The sequence below is a fragment of the Leptidea sinapis genome, chromosome 4 (assembly GCF_905404315.1).
Source record: "Leptidea sinapis chromosome 4, ilLepSina1.1, whole genome shotgun sequence".
NCBI lineage: Eukaryota > Metazoa > Arthropoda > Insecta > Lepidoptera > Pieridae > Leptidea > Leptidea sinapis.
The window spans coordinates 415,571-437,907 of NC_066268.1; the positions used below are offsets into that span (position 1 = coordinate 415,571).

The 22,337-nt window shown below is 35.9% G+C and overlaps 1 protein-coding gene across 2 annotated transcripts in view; it reads right to left on the minus strand.

Moving 5' to 3' along the window:
• The window catches only part of LOC126979999 (chloride channel protein 2), a 134,177-nt gene that overhangs the window by 67,855 nt on the left and 43,985 nt on the right, over window positions 1–22,337 (minus strand). Inside the window, exon 1 of one of the 2 annotated variants that reach the window (XM_050829609.1) lies at window positions 15,086–15,546. The exons of the other annotated variant lie outside the window; for it this stretch is intronic. Coding sequence (XP_050685566.1) covers window positions 15,086–15,166 — 81 coding nt within the window. The 5' untranslated portion in view covers window positions 15,167–15,546. Of the gene's footprint in view, window positions 1–15,085; window positions 15,547–22,337 lie in introns of those variants that run through there. 2 annotated transcript variants of the gene reach the window in all.

Genomic DNA, 22,337 nt, shown 5'->3' on the forward strand with positions numbered 1-22,337 from the left:
TGTGTGTAATGGAGGTAATGAGGTAAACGGTACTGGAAGATACCAGATTGTCTAGTTACGTTTTACTAGCCGAATGCCATGGAGAAGACTACGTAAGCCAAATTTCAAAAGTTGAATTTAGGAACGGTTTGAGTAACAAAAAAATTTTTATTGCAGTTATAATTCTTAGGGAAAAATTATAGTCTAATTTGAGAAAATAAATGCCTTCTTTATCTCAAATCTAGTGATTTGACAATGTAAGCGTTAGCTAGTGCCGTAACTTAACTTTATACCATGTTTATTTGTATGGCCACAAATAAACTGGGTATAATTTTATACCTGTGAATAAACCAATAATATGCAAAATGTTAACAAATAGACAGTTTGATTAAGATTGGTTTAGTCGGACGTATAACGTTTCGCGCGTTAATTTGCAAGGCTGCTTGATAAACGATAACTTCGGAATTATTATTGCATTGACAGTGTTTTCCTTGATATAGTCAACATTTTGCATTATCATCATATCAGCCAAAAGACATCTACTGCTGGACAAAGGCTTCCCCCAAAGTGCTCCATGATGATTGGTCCAGCGCTACCCTCATCCAATGTTTTCCGCTTCTTGACCAGATCATCAGTCCATCTTGTGGGGGGCCTACCAACACTGCGTCTTCAGGTACGTGGCCGCTCAGGATACTTGAAAAACCCCAAAAATTCTGAGCGGCACTACAACTGCGCTAATACCTTGAGACTTAAGATGTTAAGTTTCATTTGCCCAGTAATATCACTAGCTACGGCGCCCTTCAGACTGAAACACAGAAATAGTTGCCGTTGTGGTACCCATCATAATCTAGCCGGCATCCTGTGCAAAGCAGCTTCCCACTTGTAATACTGACTTGAGAATTAACTGCCCCAACGGCAATGTGCCCTGCCCACTGTCACTTCATATTCTTGGTTTATTCTCAGGTATAACTTTATACAAAGTTTATTTATAACTATTAATATCCAAACGAATACGGAGCTATTGCGTGGTTTACAGTTTACGACTTGTTACTCCAAGTTGGTTACAGCAACAATAGATATCTACGCTTACCTTTTCTATCCTTCTGTATCTCGTTCAGATATTATATTCTTTCCTGCACGCTAGGGTTGTCTATACGTTAGTATATTGTAAGACGTAAGTCATGGTCAAACCCAAGTATATTTGATCTAATTTGTGTGTTTTTCCAATGCCGGATTCCCTGCTATGATCTCTTAAATGAACACTTCCGAATGACTCACCTTTATGACATGTCGGTATGAACGTTAACATCTGCTGGACCACAGGAAAATGTTCGAAAGAGCGAGAATTCAAGTCAACCTCCCAATAACCAACTGTAATGTAAATCATGTAGATAACCACAAGCTGAGAGTTGAACAAGACATACCGAGATTTACGAATTATGCGTGACTCGAATGGTTGGCTCAGTTGGTAAGAGCGCTCGGACGGAACACAAATTTTGATTTCATAATTTAATTTGTAACGTAAAATATAAATACAGATTTGATTTCTATACCAAAATTGCAAACCGTAAAACAGAAGCAAATAGAAAAGACTGTTACAAATTTGTAGATTATATTAAATGCTATATTACAAAGAGAAAATGTTGTGCAATATTTATTCTTATGTATTTATACTACACTTATAATTTTCAAATGATTCTTCTTCTTCGGCGTTACACTCTTGTCAGAGTGGTAGTGGTCGTCACGTCGAGGTTAGTGGCCTGTTTCACAATGCGACGCCACTCGTCGCGAACTGCCGCTCTTCTCGTGCATTCATGCAGAGTACCGTCGACAGCTTGCCTCACTTTGTCCGTCCACCTCATCGGGGACCTGCCTCGTGGTCTAGTGCCCTCGACTTTACCCTGCACTATTAAGCGTTCTATGGAGTCGCTTCCACGTCGCGATACATGCCCGAAGAAAGTGAGAATGCGAGCTTGTACGGTAGTAGACAGTCTCTGTTTGATGCCGAGCTCCCGAAGAATGGACTCATTGGTTTGGAATTCCGTCCACGATATACCGAGCATTCTTCTCCAGCACCACATCTCAAGAGCATTGATCTTTTTCTTCTCACTTTCTCGTAGGCTCCAAGTCTCAGCAGCGTAGAGGAATATGGGGAATATCTTTCTAATTCTTGCTATCTCTCAAATGATATTTTAGTATATTTCACCTTCAATTGGCAACACCATTGTTTATATTTATGATCTCGAATTACATTTCCGACTGTAATTTATGACATATGTCAATTACTAACACAACACAAAATAAACCACAAATGTAACCTCTCTGAAATCTGAAATACAAACTCTACATCTTCTAGAAAAATTTGGCAACTCAAGACATGAAAAACGTTTCAAAACACTCAAACAGCAATTTTAACATAATGCTTGAAAATTGTATTTCTCATTGGTGTTAATAACGTCAACACAGACTCGTTCATATAATAGATAGACATCAAGGAAAATATATCACAAAACAAAGTCGGGAGGAATAATGCATTGTGCAAGCAGAAATAATTATGATTATTATTATGAATAGCGTTATTGAGTTGAGATGGAAACATGAGCCCCATCTTGATATGCGCAGGGCTGTCTCACTCCCCGAGTAGGTATCGAAATCGTAAGTACGCGTGGCGGCCTCTATTGAGAGGCTATCCAGTAGGGACTCACGCGCGAGCTTAGTTAGTTACCTACTAAACACGAAAAATATTAAAGGTCATTGCGATCCAATGTTACTTTTTAAGATTTCTAAAGAAGCTGAAACAATGTAAATTAAAGTGATTAGTATTATAATTAAATTAAGTACCATTGATGATAGCTACCTAATTATTTCCAAAATACTAAGTAGGTTTGATTATGTCGTGGTCTTCCAACGCATACATTACTATCTGCAACTAATGTAGGTTTGACAACGAAAGAATATTGATTTAAAATTACATGCCTATTTTAATTATAGAAAAACTGAACTGTTTTTATAAGATGACCTTATTCTCGGTAGGTAGTAAGAGAGGCAACATCTTGGTGAATAAGAATGTAGGTTAAGTGCGCTGTGCTATCTGAATTACATCTTATTGCATGGCCGCAAGAGTTTATATTACTTTAATTGATTTTGCGGAGTGAGACTTCTGTACTTGTACTATTATTACATATTCTTGGAAGCTGCAACAAAGCTTCGGTGGCATAGTAGATTGAACCGTTGACTCTCACCACGGAGACCCCCCTTCAATCTTCGCCCGCAATTTTTGAATAATATAAACCACACTATTCGACATTATTAGAGTTGCATTTGATTCATCCATTCATAATTAACTGAACGATCAAAGTGAATATTCTGTGCAATAAATCAAGCGATAGTAACTAGATAGTTATTTCCAAACTCAAATATTTTTATTCAAAATAGGATTTAGAAAAACTACCACCTACTTTAACTTTATACTAGAGCGCCAGAATCCACGCACGCACACATACAAACATTTACACAGCAGCTAAGCAATCTTCGGGAGACAAAACTGTTGAGTGCCACGCCATACACCGTCGAGACGGGTCGCTATCCGAGTTAAATGAGCTGCACCACGCCGTCCGTGTCGTCAATCTTTTTGTATGTAGGTACCATCCCTAGCGCTCCGCCCAGACGTAGGTATAAATTACAAGGAGACCGCTGAGTTACGCTACTGTTCTATTTCATCATCATCATTTTAGCCAGAAGACGTCCACTGCTGGACAAAGGCCTCCCCCAAAGATCGCCATGACGATTGGTTCTGCGCTGCCCTCATCCAACGTATTCCGGTGATCTTGACCAGATCGTCGGTCCATCTTGTGAAGGGCCTACCAACACTACGCGTTCCGGCATCAATAATAACCGCGAATACATCACACACCTTCTATACAACATATCGTAACCATGGCAAAGACCATGGAAAACTTAAGCCATGTGCTCGATGGCCTCAATACAGCTTCCCAAGGAGTAGGTCTCAAGATGAACATAGACAAGACGAATTCTGCTTATAGTGCACTTAATATTATTAATTAATTAATTACAATAAATCAAATAATTATTTTCATTTTCTTTAATCTTTCATTGGACCCGTCTACCAGCAATTTGGCAGCCCTCTTTTTTTTTATGAAAATAAGCGACAAGACGAGCAGGACGTTCAGCTGATGGTAATTGATACGCCCTGTCCGTTACAATGCAGTGCCGCTCAGGATTCTTGTAAAACCCCAAAAATTCTGAATGGCACTACAACTGCGCTCGTCACCTTGAGACATAAGATGTTAAGTATCATTTGCCCAGTAATTTCACTAGCCACGGCGCCCTTCAGACCGAAACACAGTAATGCTTACATATTGCTGCTTCACAGCAGAAATAGGCACCGATGTGGTACCCATAATCTAGCCGGCATCCTGTGCAAAGGAGCCTCCCACTGGTGTGAGTCCTCTCAGCTGGAAGGTCGAATTTTATTGACACAACAATTAGGTAGTAAGTATTATCTACTCACAGTAGCTAATAAACTTCAGAATAATATTTGTCTTGGTTTTAGATAAAAATATAGTCACGCGCTCCACTGACCCGTATCGGAAACGATTGTTCAGCAAACATTGATACTATTGTTTAGTTAGCCATTTGTGCTGTCCAATCATACATCGAAGACAAACACGTGATATGTAATAATTAATAATAATTTAGGTTCAAGAGCCCGCCCGCGTCTTATTACCTAAGTCCAATTTCTACATTCAGCTTCTGTGCTAAATTAATATTTTAATAAATTTCCTGTCATTGACTTCAAAAAAGGAGGAGGTTTCGGTTAACCGATTTTGATAGTTCTGGAGTCGGTGTCAGCCAATGTAGGTTTGTAACTTGATACATAATTATATGTGAGATGTGCTTGAGTCGTGAGGAGGCGAGAGCGGGGCCGCGCCGGGAGGAGACCGATTCCAAAAATAACAAATTAAATTAATTAATTAGATTGTATAAACAACGCAATTATTCTTATAATTTTTAGTGAATATAATATCTATTGTTTTGGAATAGTATTTTAAAGTCGGTTGTATTTTTGTTAAAGTTATTTTTTGGGAATTCAGGAAGCAGTCTAAGAAACGATTTGGTGATCTCTTTTTTCAATCCGTCTATGGGATGACGTATTGGTATTTGCAAGGTTTTGTTACGTACGTTACGTATAGGGGGTTCGTTGTATTCAATTATAGACAAATCACGTCGTATTAAAACAAAGTCAAAATATGGAACATGCCAGAAATTACACTATAACAAGCTTAGACTGCTATATCTATACACTGCCGCATGTACTCGTGTTGTTAAAATATTCTTGGTCAATAAACAGCAATGTAAGACATTTATTGAGTTGAGGTTACATAATATGTTGAATTTAGAACCTTATTCGGTCTTAAAGCACTTTTGCTGCTCCGCTATCAGACTGCGAATTATTTGGATGCTAACATTTGCTTTTATGGAACACAAATGAGATAAATTTTGTCTGCCTTTTAGAAAGATGTATTAGTACGCGCTGTTATTCAATCTACGCGCTCTTTTTCAAGGTACCTTCATGTCGTATGTAAGCACCGCGCAAGGATGCTCATTCCTCACTTTTACCATTGGGACGCTTAGCACAGGATGCTGGTTAGATTATGGGTAATAGAACGCCGCCTATTTTTGCCGTGAAGCAGTAATGTATAATAGTAAGCATTATTGTATTTCGGTCTGAAGGGCGCCGTAGCTAGTGAAATTACTGGGCAAATGAGATCTATCACATTTTGTCTCAAGGTGACGACCGCAATTGTAGTGCTGCTCAGAATATTGGGATTTTTCAAAAATCCTGATCGGCACTGCACTGTTATAGGCAGGACGTATCAATTACCACTCGCTGAACGCCCTGTTCGTCTCGTCCCTTATTTACATAAAAAAAAAATGTGTCAGAAAGTTCGAACGCCAGAAATCCAGATGGTGATGCTAAGATCCAAGTTTGTGATAGCGGTTAATTGTAGCTATATCAGAGAAATTGTGTGGTTATAAAAATCATCAGAAAACCCCATAGGAATCGCAAGAGCGTGGATAAAGCGAAACTATTTGAAGAATAGTTGTAAGTTTTCCTTGTGAAATATTACATACTTCTATATTCTACAACAAGCAAACTGTTTGTTTTATGCAACTAAATAAAATGCGGGCGCAGACATGTATTCTTCCAAGCTCTAACCCAAATATAAAGATGAACGAAAACTAGCACAAGGTCTCGCAGTGCACCGAACACACCCACTTTTTCTTTCGCCGTCGTTCGTTATATGCGGAACCGGCATAACAAAAAGGCAAACTGATCCATCATCGAACTCCGTAACCAAACATCCTCCAAGCGAAACATCGCGCTATAAGATTGAGCGCACCGATACGTTTTTTACAAAATATTGCTCCAATTTCCTTCTTAGGCCAGTGGTAGTGCTTTGCGTTTGACCGCTGTGGTTAGCCGGTCCGGTTGGCTATATGTATATATACTAGCTGACCCAGCAAACGTGGTATTGCCGATATTATATTCGCGATATAAAAGTAACTGTTGATCGTAGATGGGTGAAAATTTGAAGTTGTATGTATTTTTAATGCTAAATAATGAAACAAATTTAAAAAAAAAATGTCAAAAAAATTCCACACCAGCACCCTTAACGTTTAGGGGGATGAAAAATAGATATTGTCCGATTCTTAGACCTACCCACTCAAAATTTCATGAGAATCGGTCATCGGTTTAACACCAAACCACGAGAATTTTATATATTAGATGTAGATGATATTTAATAAATTATCAAAACAATAAGAGAGGAGACAATGTTAAATAGATTTAAATTAAAATTATTAACACTATTAAAAAATATTTTTTTTACACAATAAACGAATATTATCAAACGAAGTGGTAACTGGCACCAATACTATTTTTAATATTATATTTTCTTGTGATTATTTTACTACATTTTCTCTTAATTTTTCTTTAATTATTGTGATTGTTTAACGTAGGCTCTTTTAAGTATAGCTATATGTTGGTCAAATTAAATGTAGCCGTTATTATTGTGTTAGGTTATAGGTAACATTATAACTAAGGTTCTAGAGAGTTGCCCTCTGAAAATATCCCTGAAGGATTTCTTTTAGTAAACTTTACACAAAAATTATCACCTTAGTTGCTCACGCGCATACCATCTTGGTGTAATTACAAATTAGCCAGCGATAATTAGTAATTTAAACGAGCTGTCACGTGCCTGTTACGTGGCTGTTCAGATTGATAATTATATGCAAATATTTTCACAAGATGCTATCAATCTGTCAGGGTGTTTTATGATAGCGCTGTTTGCTGAACTAGGAAAAATGTTGACAGTAACTCGGCTGCAGCAGGTAAAACATCTTAAAATATTTAATCTGTAATACCTACAGGGTAAACTAGCTTCATACACCAGCACATCACAAATACCAGCTGTTAAAAATGTAACATTATGAACGGTGTTAGGTTTTAATATCTTTTGTGAGGCTATAATCTTGTTAAAAAAAGGAGATAACCGAAATCCACTACGTTTTAAGCATTTGTTCGCTTTCAAACTTAGCCGGATTATACCAACTAATGTCAAAACTATATATATATATAGGTACATATCATCCCCACCATCTGGATGTGTGGCGGTCCTTCACAGTGCGGTTTTCAAGGACCTTTCTTCCACGTTCTATAAAGCTATGGAATGAACATCGTTGTGCGGTGTTTCCGGGATGATACGACATGGGTAACTTCAAAAAAGCGCGTACACCTTCCTTAAAGGCCGGCAACGCTCCTGTGCCTGCTCCTTAACTACTTATTACGTAGCATTTACATCATCTTTGTGAACAAATGCATATAATATACAAAATTTAAAATCCATTTTTTTATTACGGAATTAACACTAAAGAAAACTCAAAACATTCGGATAATTATGAATTTCCGCAAAGTAACGCCTACTTCAATAAATTTTCATTGCATTAATTATTTTTTTCTACTCCTCTACATTTACCTGTCATTTATACAACTACGATCACTACTATAAGTATATACTTTTTTGAGTCTGAAAAAGTCAATGTCGCCAAAAAAGCACCGTTGTTTTGGTGCCACAGACAACTAAATCTAGGTTGACTATGGTAGTTTCATACAAATATTATAACAATAAAAATAAAAAGCCTTTATTGCTGTACTAATTTTACATACTAGGTACTAAAATAAAGTAAAAAAGTGCCTCTAAATAATATCGGCAAACGGTCTATACTGTGGTACAGTTTGTCTTCCTCCAAAGATTTCCTTTCTGTCTTATCTTTTGCTGTACGAGTCCATAGTTGCCCCGCTATTTTCTTGATGTCGTCTTTCCATCTCATACCTCTATTTCTTTTGCTGTCTAGTGGTTGCCATTCAGTTATTAGTCTTGCCCATTTCTATGTCTTTTCTCTTAACATATGACCTGTCCATTTCCACTTTAATTGTTTGCATGTTTTGTATGCATTCTTAAAATTTGTCTTATTTTAAATGGCTTTTAATTTCAGACGATCCTTTCTTTTAACACCGATTGTGCTTCTTTCTATTCCAATATTCAAATATTAGGTAATTTTAATACAATGTCAACATAATAAACTTGTTAATTTGATTCGGTAAGAAGCTACTAGGTATATTTCATAATTTTCAATTTTCCCACGTGATAATTAAGTATATAGTACATTTCCCCCCTAATTAAGCTGCAACTCGAAAAATAGTGCTATATTTTTTGTAAAATTACCAAGTCGTAAAAAATAATTGTATGCGACACGTTGTATAACTAGGTCAAAAAACGATTGTTGCGTCATGCATTGCGATGTCCGCCTGCGGGTCTCATCGGAACTCACGCCACTCGTGTTTTTTAAACCTCATTATACATACAACTGTAACATAAAATACTATAGTTTTACCCTGTTCTTGTAATGAAATAAAGTCACAGCAGAAGTGTCAAACTGTGTGTCAAAAATTAAGGTCATAAAATTATTCGTACAGAATATCCTATCCAAAATTCATATCCTATTTATTTTGAATAAATTTGCATTTTATATTCCATATTCTCAACAAATATTACATTTTGATTTTTTTATGAATAACATGTTTTTATATAGATGGTAATTCAAATTCAAATTCAAATATTTTTATTCAAAATAGGATTTAAAATCACTTATTGAACGTCAAAATCTACCACCCATTCAAAAGAGACTGCCTCAGACCTGAGAAGAATGGGCGCAAGAAACTCAGCGGGCTTTTTTTTTTAATATAAAATATGGATTACAATGTAATATCGTACAATAAACATTTATAATTAAAGAGCCTGAGGGTGTTCGCTTTATTCCCAGTCCGTGGTGTCATTAAGAAAATCGTTTATGCTATTTTCCTTTCCCACACAAACGTTTTTTAACAATTCTTTTAAATTTTCGTAACACATTTGTTTTGTACATTTTCTGGGATCATATTGTAGAAGCATATACATCGCCCAACAAAAGACTTACTATCTCGACCTAACCGAGTAGTAGGCACAACAAGTTTATGTTTGTTCCTCGTGTTAACATTATGAATGTCACAGTTTCTAGAAAATTCCTCAATGTGCTTATGATACATACAAAACATTATCAAAAATGTATTGAGAAGCAACAGTCAAAATGTTTATTTCTTTAAATTTTTCTCTTAATGATTCTTTAGGACCTAGGTTATAAATCGCGCGAATAGCCCTCTTCTGCAGCACAAATATAGTATTAATATCGGCCGCACTGCCCCATAACAATATACCATAGGACATAATACTATGAAAATAACTAAAGTATACTAATCTCGCCGTATCTATGTCAGTTTACCGTCTAATTTTCTTAACCGCATATGCTGCAGAACTAAGTCTATTCGCCAATCTTTCAATATGGGGGCCCCACTGCAATTTGGAATCAAGAGTAATGCCAAGAAATATAGCAGATTCCACTGGTTTTACCACCTCTCCATTTAATAAAATATTCGCATCTACATTTTTGACATTTGGCGCGGTGAATTTAATATATTTGGTTTTATGATTATTTAACAATAAGTTATTGGCGCTAAACCAGTACACGATGTCAGATAGAGCATTGTTTACTTCGTCATACAAAACTTGGCTTCGTTTCACTTTGAATATAAGTGAAGTGTCTTCTGCAAACAATACCACCTTGTGTTTTTTTTCTACAAGGTTAGGTAGATCATTTATATAAATTAGGAAGAGGAAGGGTCCAAGAATAGACCCTTGTGGTACCCCCATACCGAGAGGAGTCCCAGGAGATCTCCTGCCATTCACCTCGACCCTCTGAATCCTACTATTTAAATATGAGATCAGAAGATCGAGTGCAGATCCTCTTATACCATAGTGGCATAGCTTCCTGACCAGCGTTGAATGTTGAACACAATCAAAAGCTTTAGATAAATCACAGAAGATACCAAGTGCATTCTGTGATTCCTCCCAGGCCTCAAAAATATTCCTGATGAGTTCAACACCTGCATCCGTAGTCGAGCGTCCCCTAGTAAAGCCAAATTGTTTTATATGAAGTAACTTATAAGTGTTATAGTGAGTAAGCATTTGGCTTAAAATAATTTTTTCAAAAATTTTACTAAGGGTCGGCAACACCGAAACAGGGCGATAGTTATTCGGGTCAGAAGTGAGTCCCGATTTAAATATTGGTGTAATTTTACTATACTTCAGAAGGTCAGGAAACACGCCATGTTCAATAGCTGTCTATTAAAAACTAGTGCTAGATATGGTGCTATGACGTCAATAACAGAACTTATTATTTTTACAGATATGCCCCATATATCAGCAGTTTTTTTCATTTCTAAGGATCTGAAAGTTTTAATTATTTCTGCTGGGCTAACAACACTGTATTTGAAATTTTGTTTACATTCCTTAACATTTTCCAAAAGAAGTGACTCGGCAAAGTAAACCTTCGCGTTACATATACAACACTGCTTTTTCCTTGCTTGCTTTAAGGATTTTCACAGATGTAGCTATACTATACAGCGCTGTATATTTAGCTATCGCCTATTATTTATTATTATTATCATTAGCAACATATTGTACATTCCATTTTTTTTTTCAATATTTTTATTCAAAATAGGATTGAAAATCACTTACTGAACGTCAAAAAGTACCACCAATTCAAAATAGACCTCCTCAGACATTTTGAACACCTATCCAAAGATACACCACACGTAGGGGTTTGATGAAACAAAATTTGAAAAGTTCAATGTGTATGTACAGGGCATTGTTGAAATAGTGTTTTTGTTTATTATAATATAATTGGAAATGAGTTTGAAAAATAAATTAAAATTAATAATTTATTTATTTTGCAACATTATGAAATTTAAAAGTTCTAAGTCTTCACTTCTATCGGTAGTCCCTGCAACTACCATTTTTTTTAATATTAGAAGAGCAAAAGTGCAAGTGGTTCACTTAATCGACATGAAACAAATTCAGCCTCCCGCAACTCCAGGGGTCAAGAGATGCGTTAAGGTGGGAGTATGTTCTAAACTTGAAGGTTCATTAGTGGTGTCGGTTCGGAAACAAGTTCAGCAGCCAGAAGGTGGAGTAAGTGGCTGTGTGAAACTCGTTTGTGAAGCCATATACCAACACGATGCCGGTGGAATATCCGCATTTTGACGTAACGTCCGCTGGCGAAGCGTCTTTATTCTCTCTCTATATCTACAATTCTCACGTGGTGAGGACATCGCCCATGAACATACGCAACATCAAGTGTCAAGAGATGAGTTGTCGGGCTTCCAACTGGAAGTATGCTCAAATTTAAAATTCAAATTACCGACTAAGTAACACGCGCCTCTGACTTGGGCCTCGAAGTTTTCAGCGTATTATATTAATTAAGATAACTTTCTTGTTCGTGAACCGATTGGAATGAAATACACCAGAACACGCCTAATATGATGTCTCTGCAACTTAAGACATACTCCTCATCATCAGCCGGAAGACGTCCACTGCTGGACAAAGGCCGCCCCCAAAGGTTTCCACGACAATCGGTCCTGCGCTGCCCTCATCCAACGTATTCCGGCGATCTTGACCAGATCGTCGGTCCATTCGAGGAGTTTACTGCCTCAACGGCCTTCTGTCCGTCGAACTATGTGCCCTGCCCACTACCAGTTAGGTTTCGCAATCATTTGGGCTATGTCAGTAACTTCTAATTCGATCTTGCAGGGAAACTCCGAGCATGGCCCTCTGAGCGACCAAGAGCTTTTTCATAAGGCCTATAATAGATAGCGACCACGTCTGCGTTCCTACTGTAAGTCATTATGATAAAGACATGTTTTCATACATTTCTTAGCGCTTAATACCATTCGTCATCCCGTTTAATACGCCTAATACGCCAACAACAGAAGAACACGAATCCCTGATACTAACGATAACAATGTGGCACCCTAAGAAAATCAATGACTTGAAGATCTTATTGAGAATGTGAATAACACACAAAAAAGAGCCCTAAATGAGAATAATAAAAACACCTATTTTGTCAATCGCCTAGGTATTATCAGCTGTTAGTGATTTAAGACGATTTGCAGCTTCTTTTAATCAAAGCAATGATGCACTACAAAAGTTAAATTATGTTGAAAATCTTGTAATTGCAAATGCATCAAAATCTTTCTGTCAAACCAAAATAAGTGATAACTTTAAATAACGTAATTAACATTACATTTTATTTATAAATGTATAATTTAATACCTACATATACGATACGTAAATAATATTATGTTCTATAATATTATTTAGTACCTTTTATTTCTCTATCCCGCATAATATTGTTGCGTAGCTACGCTTCGACGTATATGACGAGAGTTGTCAAACTTCAAGACATTGTTCATTTCAACAGGTCCGTCAGCAATACTCGTAGCTCAGCGGAAAAGTGTTTACTTTAGACGCTGTAGACCCGGGTTCGATACACCTACCAATGTATGAAATTTTTTGGGTTTTGTAAAGTTAATGGAAATTTCTAGGAAGTTCAAGATCAAATCGAACAGAGTAAAGAGGATGGAAAATGTGTAAGCAGGATAACAATAGGTAGTGGCAGACCGGCGAAGTGCAAGTTCAGAAAAAGTGAACCCCAAATAAAGACTCGTTCCTATAAGCGGAGTATTATTTCCAATCCCTGACCCACTCTCGTGTCAATATGCTTCTCGTTTAAGAGAGTTTTACGTGGTTTCACTGTATACACTAAATCGTACAGGGAGCTTGGCAAAATACATTAGTGAAAATCTTGAAAATCTCATTTAAATCGGTTAAGTCATTTCAGAGATTCGCATAATAGAAAAAGTCAAAAATTCCAAACCATTTTTTTTTCTGTATAACATAAGTACAACGTGTATATTTTTATGATGAATGCTAGAGCAACAAGACAGCCGCATAGACTGGTTTTGAAACATTGTCCTAAACCAACACTTTTTCTTAAAAATAGCCATAACATGTGTATAAAATTATATAACAAATTGCCCGAGGACTTGAAAATACTGTCAAATAAAATGTTTATACCAAGACTCTTTAAATGGCTGCTTGAAAATAATTATTATAGTAACAATGAATATTTAAATAATTAGTGTTGAGTTATTGCATGCATTTAATATAAGCTGTTCCAAAAGCAAAATAAATAATTGCATTTCATTTTAAATAATATATTATGTACCTATATACGATATGGATATACTGAGGTATATCAAGTTATCCCTATGCTCTTAAAACCATGTCAAAAAAATATGTAATGATCCGATTGCTATCAAACTTAATGGCTAATCTTAAGATTGCCTGTAAATATCATCAAAATCGGTCTAGCTGGTTTGCGCCACACAAAACAGTTCAGTGCGGTTTTAAAGGAACTTTCTTCCACATACAACCAAGCTGTGTAGAGCTTCCTTATGCGGTGTTTCCGGGACGATACGACATGGGTGCCTTCAAAAAATGCGCGTACACCTTCTGTTGGTACATGAACACTTGAAGGTGTGGTGCATAGGTTAGATGAATTTAAGGATAGCTCGGTGAACGAAACAAAGAACATCAAAACCCAGTTAGTTTCAAATAGGAATAAATAAATTGGCTACAAAACTGGAAGATTATGAACGAAATACTCACAAATCGCACACAACTTTTGCCAACTCAAATGTCACTCAAACTGAATGTTCCAGAAAACCTATATAATTTCTGGTAGACACAGCACTGAACTTTGTAAGTACACAGTTTTCTAGGCATAAGATTTAGAACTTATTTTTCTATATTTTGCACAAGCGACGATGCGGTTCCGCACGCGGCCATTTAGACAGCTTTTTTCATTGCCAGACAGATGGTGCTTGTCATTGTTGTGCATAAGGAGGAGGGAAAGTTAAAAAACTGTTTTAGAGTTCCTGTTCAACTATAAGAGATTGTTCTGAAGCCGCAACACCTTCCGGCGGGCGGCAGCGCTCCTGTGATTCCTCTGGTGTTGCAAGAAAATGTGAGAGGCGGTGATCACTTAGCATCAAGTGAGCTGTATGCTCGATTTTCCTCCTCTTCTGTAAGCTATTTTGCGAGTCTCTAGGCAGACTAGGTGATCAATTCAATAAATTTAAATGGAGATCTCATAAGTTGCTTATAAACAAATACTATTCAGAATTATTTAGTGTTAATCTTATATTAAATTAAGAACTACCTAACGGTTAAGGATATTTTAAAGTTTTTGACAATAATTGAATTTGGACTTTTTTTATGTTGACAAAAAAAAAAGTAATAATCATTACATTTATTTTATGCTTTGTTTGTATAAAGTTTTTGTATAAATTAACTTTTTAATCCTAACTTGTTTCTTTTTCTTTATTGAATTAAATTTAATGTTATATTCAAACACCAGTTACACTGGTAAAATGTATAGGGCTCATCAGAAATTATTTTCGATTACCTGCATTTTGCTGAATAAATAAATCATTCAATCATTAATTCATTCAATCTGTTTGTTCGAATTATTGTACCGAGTGAAATCTGTTTTATCATGCTCTCCTTGAAACTTCTGAACTTACCAGCGTACTCAGGTAACTGTGACCTATCTCTTCCTCCGAAGTATCTCCAGACACCAGGGTCTGACGGTTCCGCCACTTCATATTGACACTCGCACTCTTTTGAACACTTAATAAAACGTTTTCGAAAACTGTTAGTAGTTCGATCGAGTCGTTCGAGAGAGAGAGGTTCGAGATTAAATTAGCTCAGATATTTTATTATTTATTTGAATGTCGATTATTCTGCGTAATTAATGTAATTTAAGTATTAAAAATATATATATGAATTGCAATCACAGCTTTAGTCTTTTAGTTAGAAAAAAAACATGAATTAGGTAACAATTATATACAAATTTAAACAAATTTAAGAAAAATACTAAGCATTTTTTTTATTAAAAGAAGTTTTCCAAAATTAATCACAGCACTACCACTTTACAAGAAAATATCCTTCCAAGCCGGACCGTACCTTCCGTAAGACTGATAACACTTTACTCCTTCACACTGAAATTCTGAAACTTAAGACGCGTACACACGGGAGGAAACATCTCGTTTACCTAACTGATGTGAATTAAGTTAATGTCTACGGCGCGAGCCATGTGACACGGTATCAGCATATTATTTGAATTAACTCAATTATTGTATCAACGAGTTCTAAATTGTATGCTTTACTTAAATATTATTATTTTTGTAATACGCCACTGATAGTTTTAATATATATAATTGAATCTATTTTCATCAAACAATACATCAATGTGGCACACATAAATGATTCTCATGGTATTGGATAGTCTGACTATAAAAACTGTTACAGCTAAAAAAAGTCATTTTTTTTTTAAATTAAAATTTGGCACGTGTTTATTATTTAAAAAACATCCATAATTTTTTTTTATGAAAATAAGGGACAAGACGAGCAGGACGTTCAGCTGATGGTAACTGATACGCCCTGCCCATTACAATGCAGTGCCGCTCAGGATTCTTGAAACCCCAAAAATTCTGAGCACACAACTGCGCTCATCACCTTGAGACAAGATGATAAGTCTCATTTGCCCAGTAATTTCACTAGCTACGGCGCCCTTCAGACCGAAACACAGTAATGCTTACACATTACTGCTTCACGGCAGAAATAGGCGCCGTTGTGGTACCCATAATCTAGCCGGCATCCTGTGCAAAGGAGCCTCCCACTGGTATTTCATTACTCGTCGTTTTACATATCTTAGAGGTTGATAATTATTAAATGACAAAAATGGAATGGGGTGTTAAAGAAATCATAAAACACTCATTGCCTTGTACAAAATGGGTATGGAGCTTTTTGTTGATGCTGATAAAGCTAGAATTCGTAGAATTTCTGGAAAAATGGATATATAGGAAATGTGTTAAATCAATCCTTACAGTTAAAGAGAGACAGGCTAGATTAAAATGCTTACTATAATTGGATGCGCGAGTAAAAGGTACAACATATATAAATTTCAGCAAAATGACAGAGTTTACGCTCATAGCTGCAAATAAGCTTAAAAAGTGGTCGGTAAAGCGCAACTTGGTCTTTACCCTGCAATGGTTTTGTGGGGGGCAGGGGTATGCATATTATACAGACAATTAGGCAGTGTCTACGTCGTTATAAATCTTTATAAATATAGCACTAGTGTTAAAGTTAATTTAGTTTAATTTGGTTCCGTTATTTTATAACCAATCTTCTATTGAACACCCACTCATAAAATTTTACCTTACCCTAGATACCAGATACCTACGGTAAGCAATCTTTGCTTATTCCAAAGCTCAACTACTACTAGTTATATCCACAGTGACTACTTTGCTATAAAACCAATGCACGCCCCTGGTGTGGGGTGTATTATCAAGTGACAAAGCATCATTTTTGTGAATAGGAGTAAAGACTTTATTTAGCCAACGTTTATTGGAGACTGTCTTAGATAGTATTATGAAACCTTTTAGCAGTTTTTAAAAACTAGTTTGAACGGTAAAATAATAATCGTATCCTGATGAAGTTGCCACGGTACTGCAGCGCGTCGGACATGTTCGCTAAGGCCGGGAGGGGTACCGGACTTCTTCGCGATAATAAGATCACGAGTAGCTTATTTTTGGAATCGTCTCCGTACCTCTAGTAAGGAGAGTCTCAGTACATTGGCGGAGGATTTGAACTGTTCCATTTTCAAGCATTGGCACTCAGTTAACCGGGAGGCGAACAAAAAATATCCCTAATACTACAGGTACCAAACAGGTACGACAAATTTGCATGACGAGCGACGACAAAATGTGAATAAAGTATTAATTTTTATTTTTAATTAAAATACCTTGGGTTTATACCTTTTAATAGACTATTATTATTATTTACGTCATATTTGTGGACATAGTAGTAGCTACAACACGCAAGCTACAATAAATATTATATTGAATGTTTACGTTAATTGTTACAAAGGATTTTAACAAGTGTTCTATAAACATATATGAATAACAATTCATAAAGGTAGTGAAAGATAATATTAATACGTTATTTGATATTCTATCAACCAATCGATTAATGTTACTACATACATGATTATGTTAGTACATAAATGATTCTCATGGAGCTGGATTAAATACAATCATATTATTATAGTGTAGTGACTTAGGCACCGTATGAAGTACTTAAGAAATTAAATTTGATCACATTCAATCTATAGCAAAAACCACCTCATAAGCAACAGATGGTGCTTAACTATTAACAACTGTGATAATTAATATCCCAACTCCTGTGTACAGTCGCCAGTGGCCATATTGTTTGAAATTTGCCAGTGTGTCGGGATAACCTAATAAATTTTATTATGCGAATGAATTTCTGCTAAAATTCAATTAAATTAGGCGTGAATTAAACTAGAAAAAGTTATTATTAAAGTGAAACTTTTATTACATCGTCTCAAACTTTTTCGTCTGTGTGTTGCATGTCGCGTGACGGTCGGGCGGCGCCTATAGCTCTCATATTGGATGCAATTGCGTTCGGGTGGAAGAGTAGAACCTACTCTTACCCACACACTTAATAAAGGTTTTTTTTCTATGCTGATATTACTACCTATGTTATTTTGTGAATAAAAGTTTCACTTGCATCGTAGTTTCATAAAACCACACAATTGTTTTTTTTATTATATATTATTAAACTTAATGAAGTTGTAAAATCTAGACTTATCATTCAACTTCAATATTTGTAGGGATGTATTAGTCGTCATAGTTTAACCACAAGTTTTAAGATTATAAAACAATACACAAGACGTGCACAAATAAGAGGAAATATCACTTTAATCTAAATAATGTCAATTAAGTTATTACCTGTTTGCACGATCACGATCTACGTGATGGTGAAACTCATAACGCGCTATATTATCCATATATAGCCGAGTGGTTAGCGATCCTACCTACTAAGCTAGAGGTCCCGGGTTTGAATCCCGGTAGGTGCAAGCATTTATATGATGAATATGGATGTTTGTTTCGGAGACATGGTTGTTTAAATGTATTTATGTATGTTTATATGAATTTATGTATGTTTAAGTAAGTATATTGTATGAAATATATCATTGTCTTGTAACCCATAACACAGGCTATATATATGCTTAACTTGGGGCAAGATAATTTGTGTAAAAAGTGTGTCAATATTATATTATTATTATATCAACATAGGTATTTGATATTTGAATCAATCATCTATAGTTTTCAATTCACTGCTACCTACTGCTTAAGATGTTCTATTTTTTCGGTCGGTTTATTTATTTATTTACAATTAGGTACAATACCAGATAACAAGATAAAACTATCATCCAATAATACATATAAATCTAATCTTTATGTGATCTTGAGATCCAATTAAAATTGTACACATCGTTCACCAAATACAGTAAAAAAAAATTATAAGTGGACATAACAGAATTTACATTATAATGAAATTTAAATTAAACATTATATTATTTTACGTAAGGTAGCAAGTTTTATACAGAGTATTTTCAAACAAGTGTATATTTGTAAAGAATATATCTTCATTAAATTCTCTACAATTTCTCATAAACGCGTTGTTATGCGATACATTATTATTTGACGAATTGATTGAAAATAGACATGGAATACCCACAAATCGTGTTGGCACTTTAAAGTTTATCCAAATGTTTTGAGTTTTCTTTAGTATTAATTCCGCCAATATTTGTCTTTTAAACAATTCGACACGTGTTTCGCCTCTACACGAGGCATCCTCAGGACATATTGACTCGCCAAAATCTGGCACGAGACTCAATGAGACTCATGAGTCTTAATAGATCCATAACGCCATTCGCATTATCAATCCCGTAATACATAAATGACTCTCATGGAGCTGGATAATAATTATTTGTTGCACTTTTCATCAATCATGTATTAATTACTAAGTAATTAGAAATGCTAAGATGATTGCTGCTACAATATTTTTGTTGCCACACCAGGAATGTATTAATGTAATAAGAGTAATCCTTACTAATACTATAAGTGTATATTATAAATGCGAGCTACTGAACCGAATTTGTAGAAATTTGGTACAGTGATAGACTAGAGCTAGGGAAAGGACATAGGCTACATTTTATCCCGGAAAAATCCATGGTTCCCGCGGTATATGTGAAAAGCTGAAATTAACGTCGATGAGCTATAACTATACAAATAGTAGGTTTAGGGTGCCATAGCAATCTTCCTCTAAATAATATTCATATAATATGTTGGGAACGAGAGCGAAAACAGGAACCGGAACTGGAATATGTCATGAGATAATCTTCAATTCCAAACTTACTTATTATTTTTAAAATCCCTTTATCTATGCGGACGAAGTCGCGGGCATCAGCTAGTATTATATAAGCCCTCAGCCGCAATCAGGTAGCCGAAACGAGTAGCTGCAATTCTCTTAATCTTCAGCATTTTATGTCATAGCATAAAACGTATGTTGAAAATCAATTTTGGATATTTCGATTTCTTCTTATTGTTGTCTATTATTCACTTTCATAAAGCGAAATACAATTTTTAACGTTATCACCTGCTTTGTTAAGCATACAGGCGCACAAAGAATCCTCTGACGGTTCAAGTAAAACTAACCCAATAGATTGTAGTTAATTCTTTAGATAATTTAGACGTCTAGATAGTCTCTCTTGCTTTTAGACAACCGATAAAAACATGCCAGGAATAATAGTTTAGTGTGCGTGACAAGCTACGTCTTACACTCGCGATGTGTATGACAGTTTGTGTTAGTGTGCGTGAATTGCTCAAAATACAGGTTAGTTCTAAAGTCAATTCTTTTTTGCGTTTTCACAGCTGTCATAGTCTCTCTAGACGTATAAATGATCTTAGGTTTATGTATTTAAATCGGCTGTAGGAACGTGGTGCTGTTCTGAATTTCGGGTTGTCATGAATTCTGACCGTCACTGCATTGAAGTACCACACGGACCCAGCTATGACCTAGGTATGACGTGGTAGACTCGATTTTCCGCAAGTATGACGTTATTGCAACAATTTTAATAATCCTGACAAGGAAAAGAGGATCTTCAAGAAGTTCATTCGTCAATTCAAACAAAAACTGAATCACAGTTCCATGATAATTTGAATAAGAAATTTTCAATATTATATGGACGTAGAAACTGATAAACGTTCCAAACCACAAACATCACATTTTAAGGAATTCGTGTTTAAAGTTTAATAAATGTTAGTGTAATGCATACAAGTCATGATGTCATTTAAAGAGTGACAGTGGGGCTGCCATTGTATTTCAGTCCGTTAATATGAATCACGTGACCAGTTTTGTCTTCTTAACTCAATTTCGACATGATTGTGGTTTTGTACGTTTTTCTAGAATTACGTCCATATATAATTTGTAAAGTTATACCTATTTACTATGGAGCATTTGGAAAAAGTGGACAGGTCACGTAGTAAGGCTAGAAGAGAGGTGGACCAGCAGGGTGACAAAGTGGAAGGGAAAAATAGCTGACTCCTGTTGACTACATATAACTAAAGGCAGAGAGATAAACGGAATTTTTTAGAGGCGTCCTTCACCTACGCCTAAAGAGGGGTACTTGCACAAATAATTTATACAAATGATTTGAGTTTTCTTTAGTGTTAATTCCGCCAATATTTGTCTTTAAACAAATCGACTCGTGTTTCGCCTCTACACGAGGCATCCTCAGGACGTGTTGTCTTGCCAAAATCTGGCACGAGACGTATAATTATGGATTTCCGCAAAGTAACGCCTACATCAATAAATTTTCACAAATAATTTACTTACTTTCTTGTTTTTTTATTTATTTCAAATAATAGTGTAATAAGCGCGTTTAAAGAAATTCCAAGGCTTTTTATTTTATATTATTATTTGAAAAAAAAAATGTGTTTATAAGAAGCGCTTGCACACCGTCACAATTTCTTAATACCACGAAGTTGACACATATGTCTGTGGTACTTACTTTAATACTATTTTTTTTTAATGAAAATTAGGGACGAGACGACCAGGACATTCGGCTGATAGTAAATGATACGCCCTACCCATTACAATGCACTGCCACTCAGGATTCTTGAAAAACCCTAAAAATTCTGAGCGGCACTACAATTGCGCTCGCCACCTTGAGACATAGAATGTTAAGTCTCATATGCCCAGTAATAGATACGGCGCCCTTCAGAGCGGAAAATAGTAATGTTAACATTACTGCTTGAAGGCAGAAATAGGCGCCGTTGTGGTACCCATAATCTAGCCGGCATCCTATACAAGAGCCTCCCACTGGTAATATATGTCTATGGTAATCAGCATGAAAGAATACTACAGAGTACTTTAATACTAAAAATAATAGTTTCAGATCACACCGTAAGTGTGTGAAAGTTGCAATGCTGCTTACAATTCCAGATTGATGCCCATATCGAGAGCGGCATCGCAATTTTCGCTCGTCACTATAAAGCATATGATGTTATGTCTCAGTAGCCCACTAATGTCACTTGTTACGGGCCTATTGAATGATGTCAGGTTTACGGCACAGAGCTAGTCAGCATACTGTGTAAAGAACAAAGCCCCAAGTAAAATAGTTACTTTTGTTTTACCTTTGATTTTTCAAAAGGGAATAGCGGCTGTTATGGTAAAATTCAAATGCATTGTTAACTTTCGCCTTTGTCGAAGATTTCATGCTTGGAGCGAATGCGACATCCATGTCGAAGGACCTGGTTAAAATAGGGAAGGTATAATTGCTGGCTTGATGCCACCATTGGGAACTCAATGGTATTGCCCATCCTCAATGGTAGCATTGCAAGA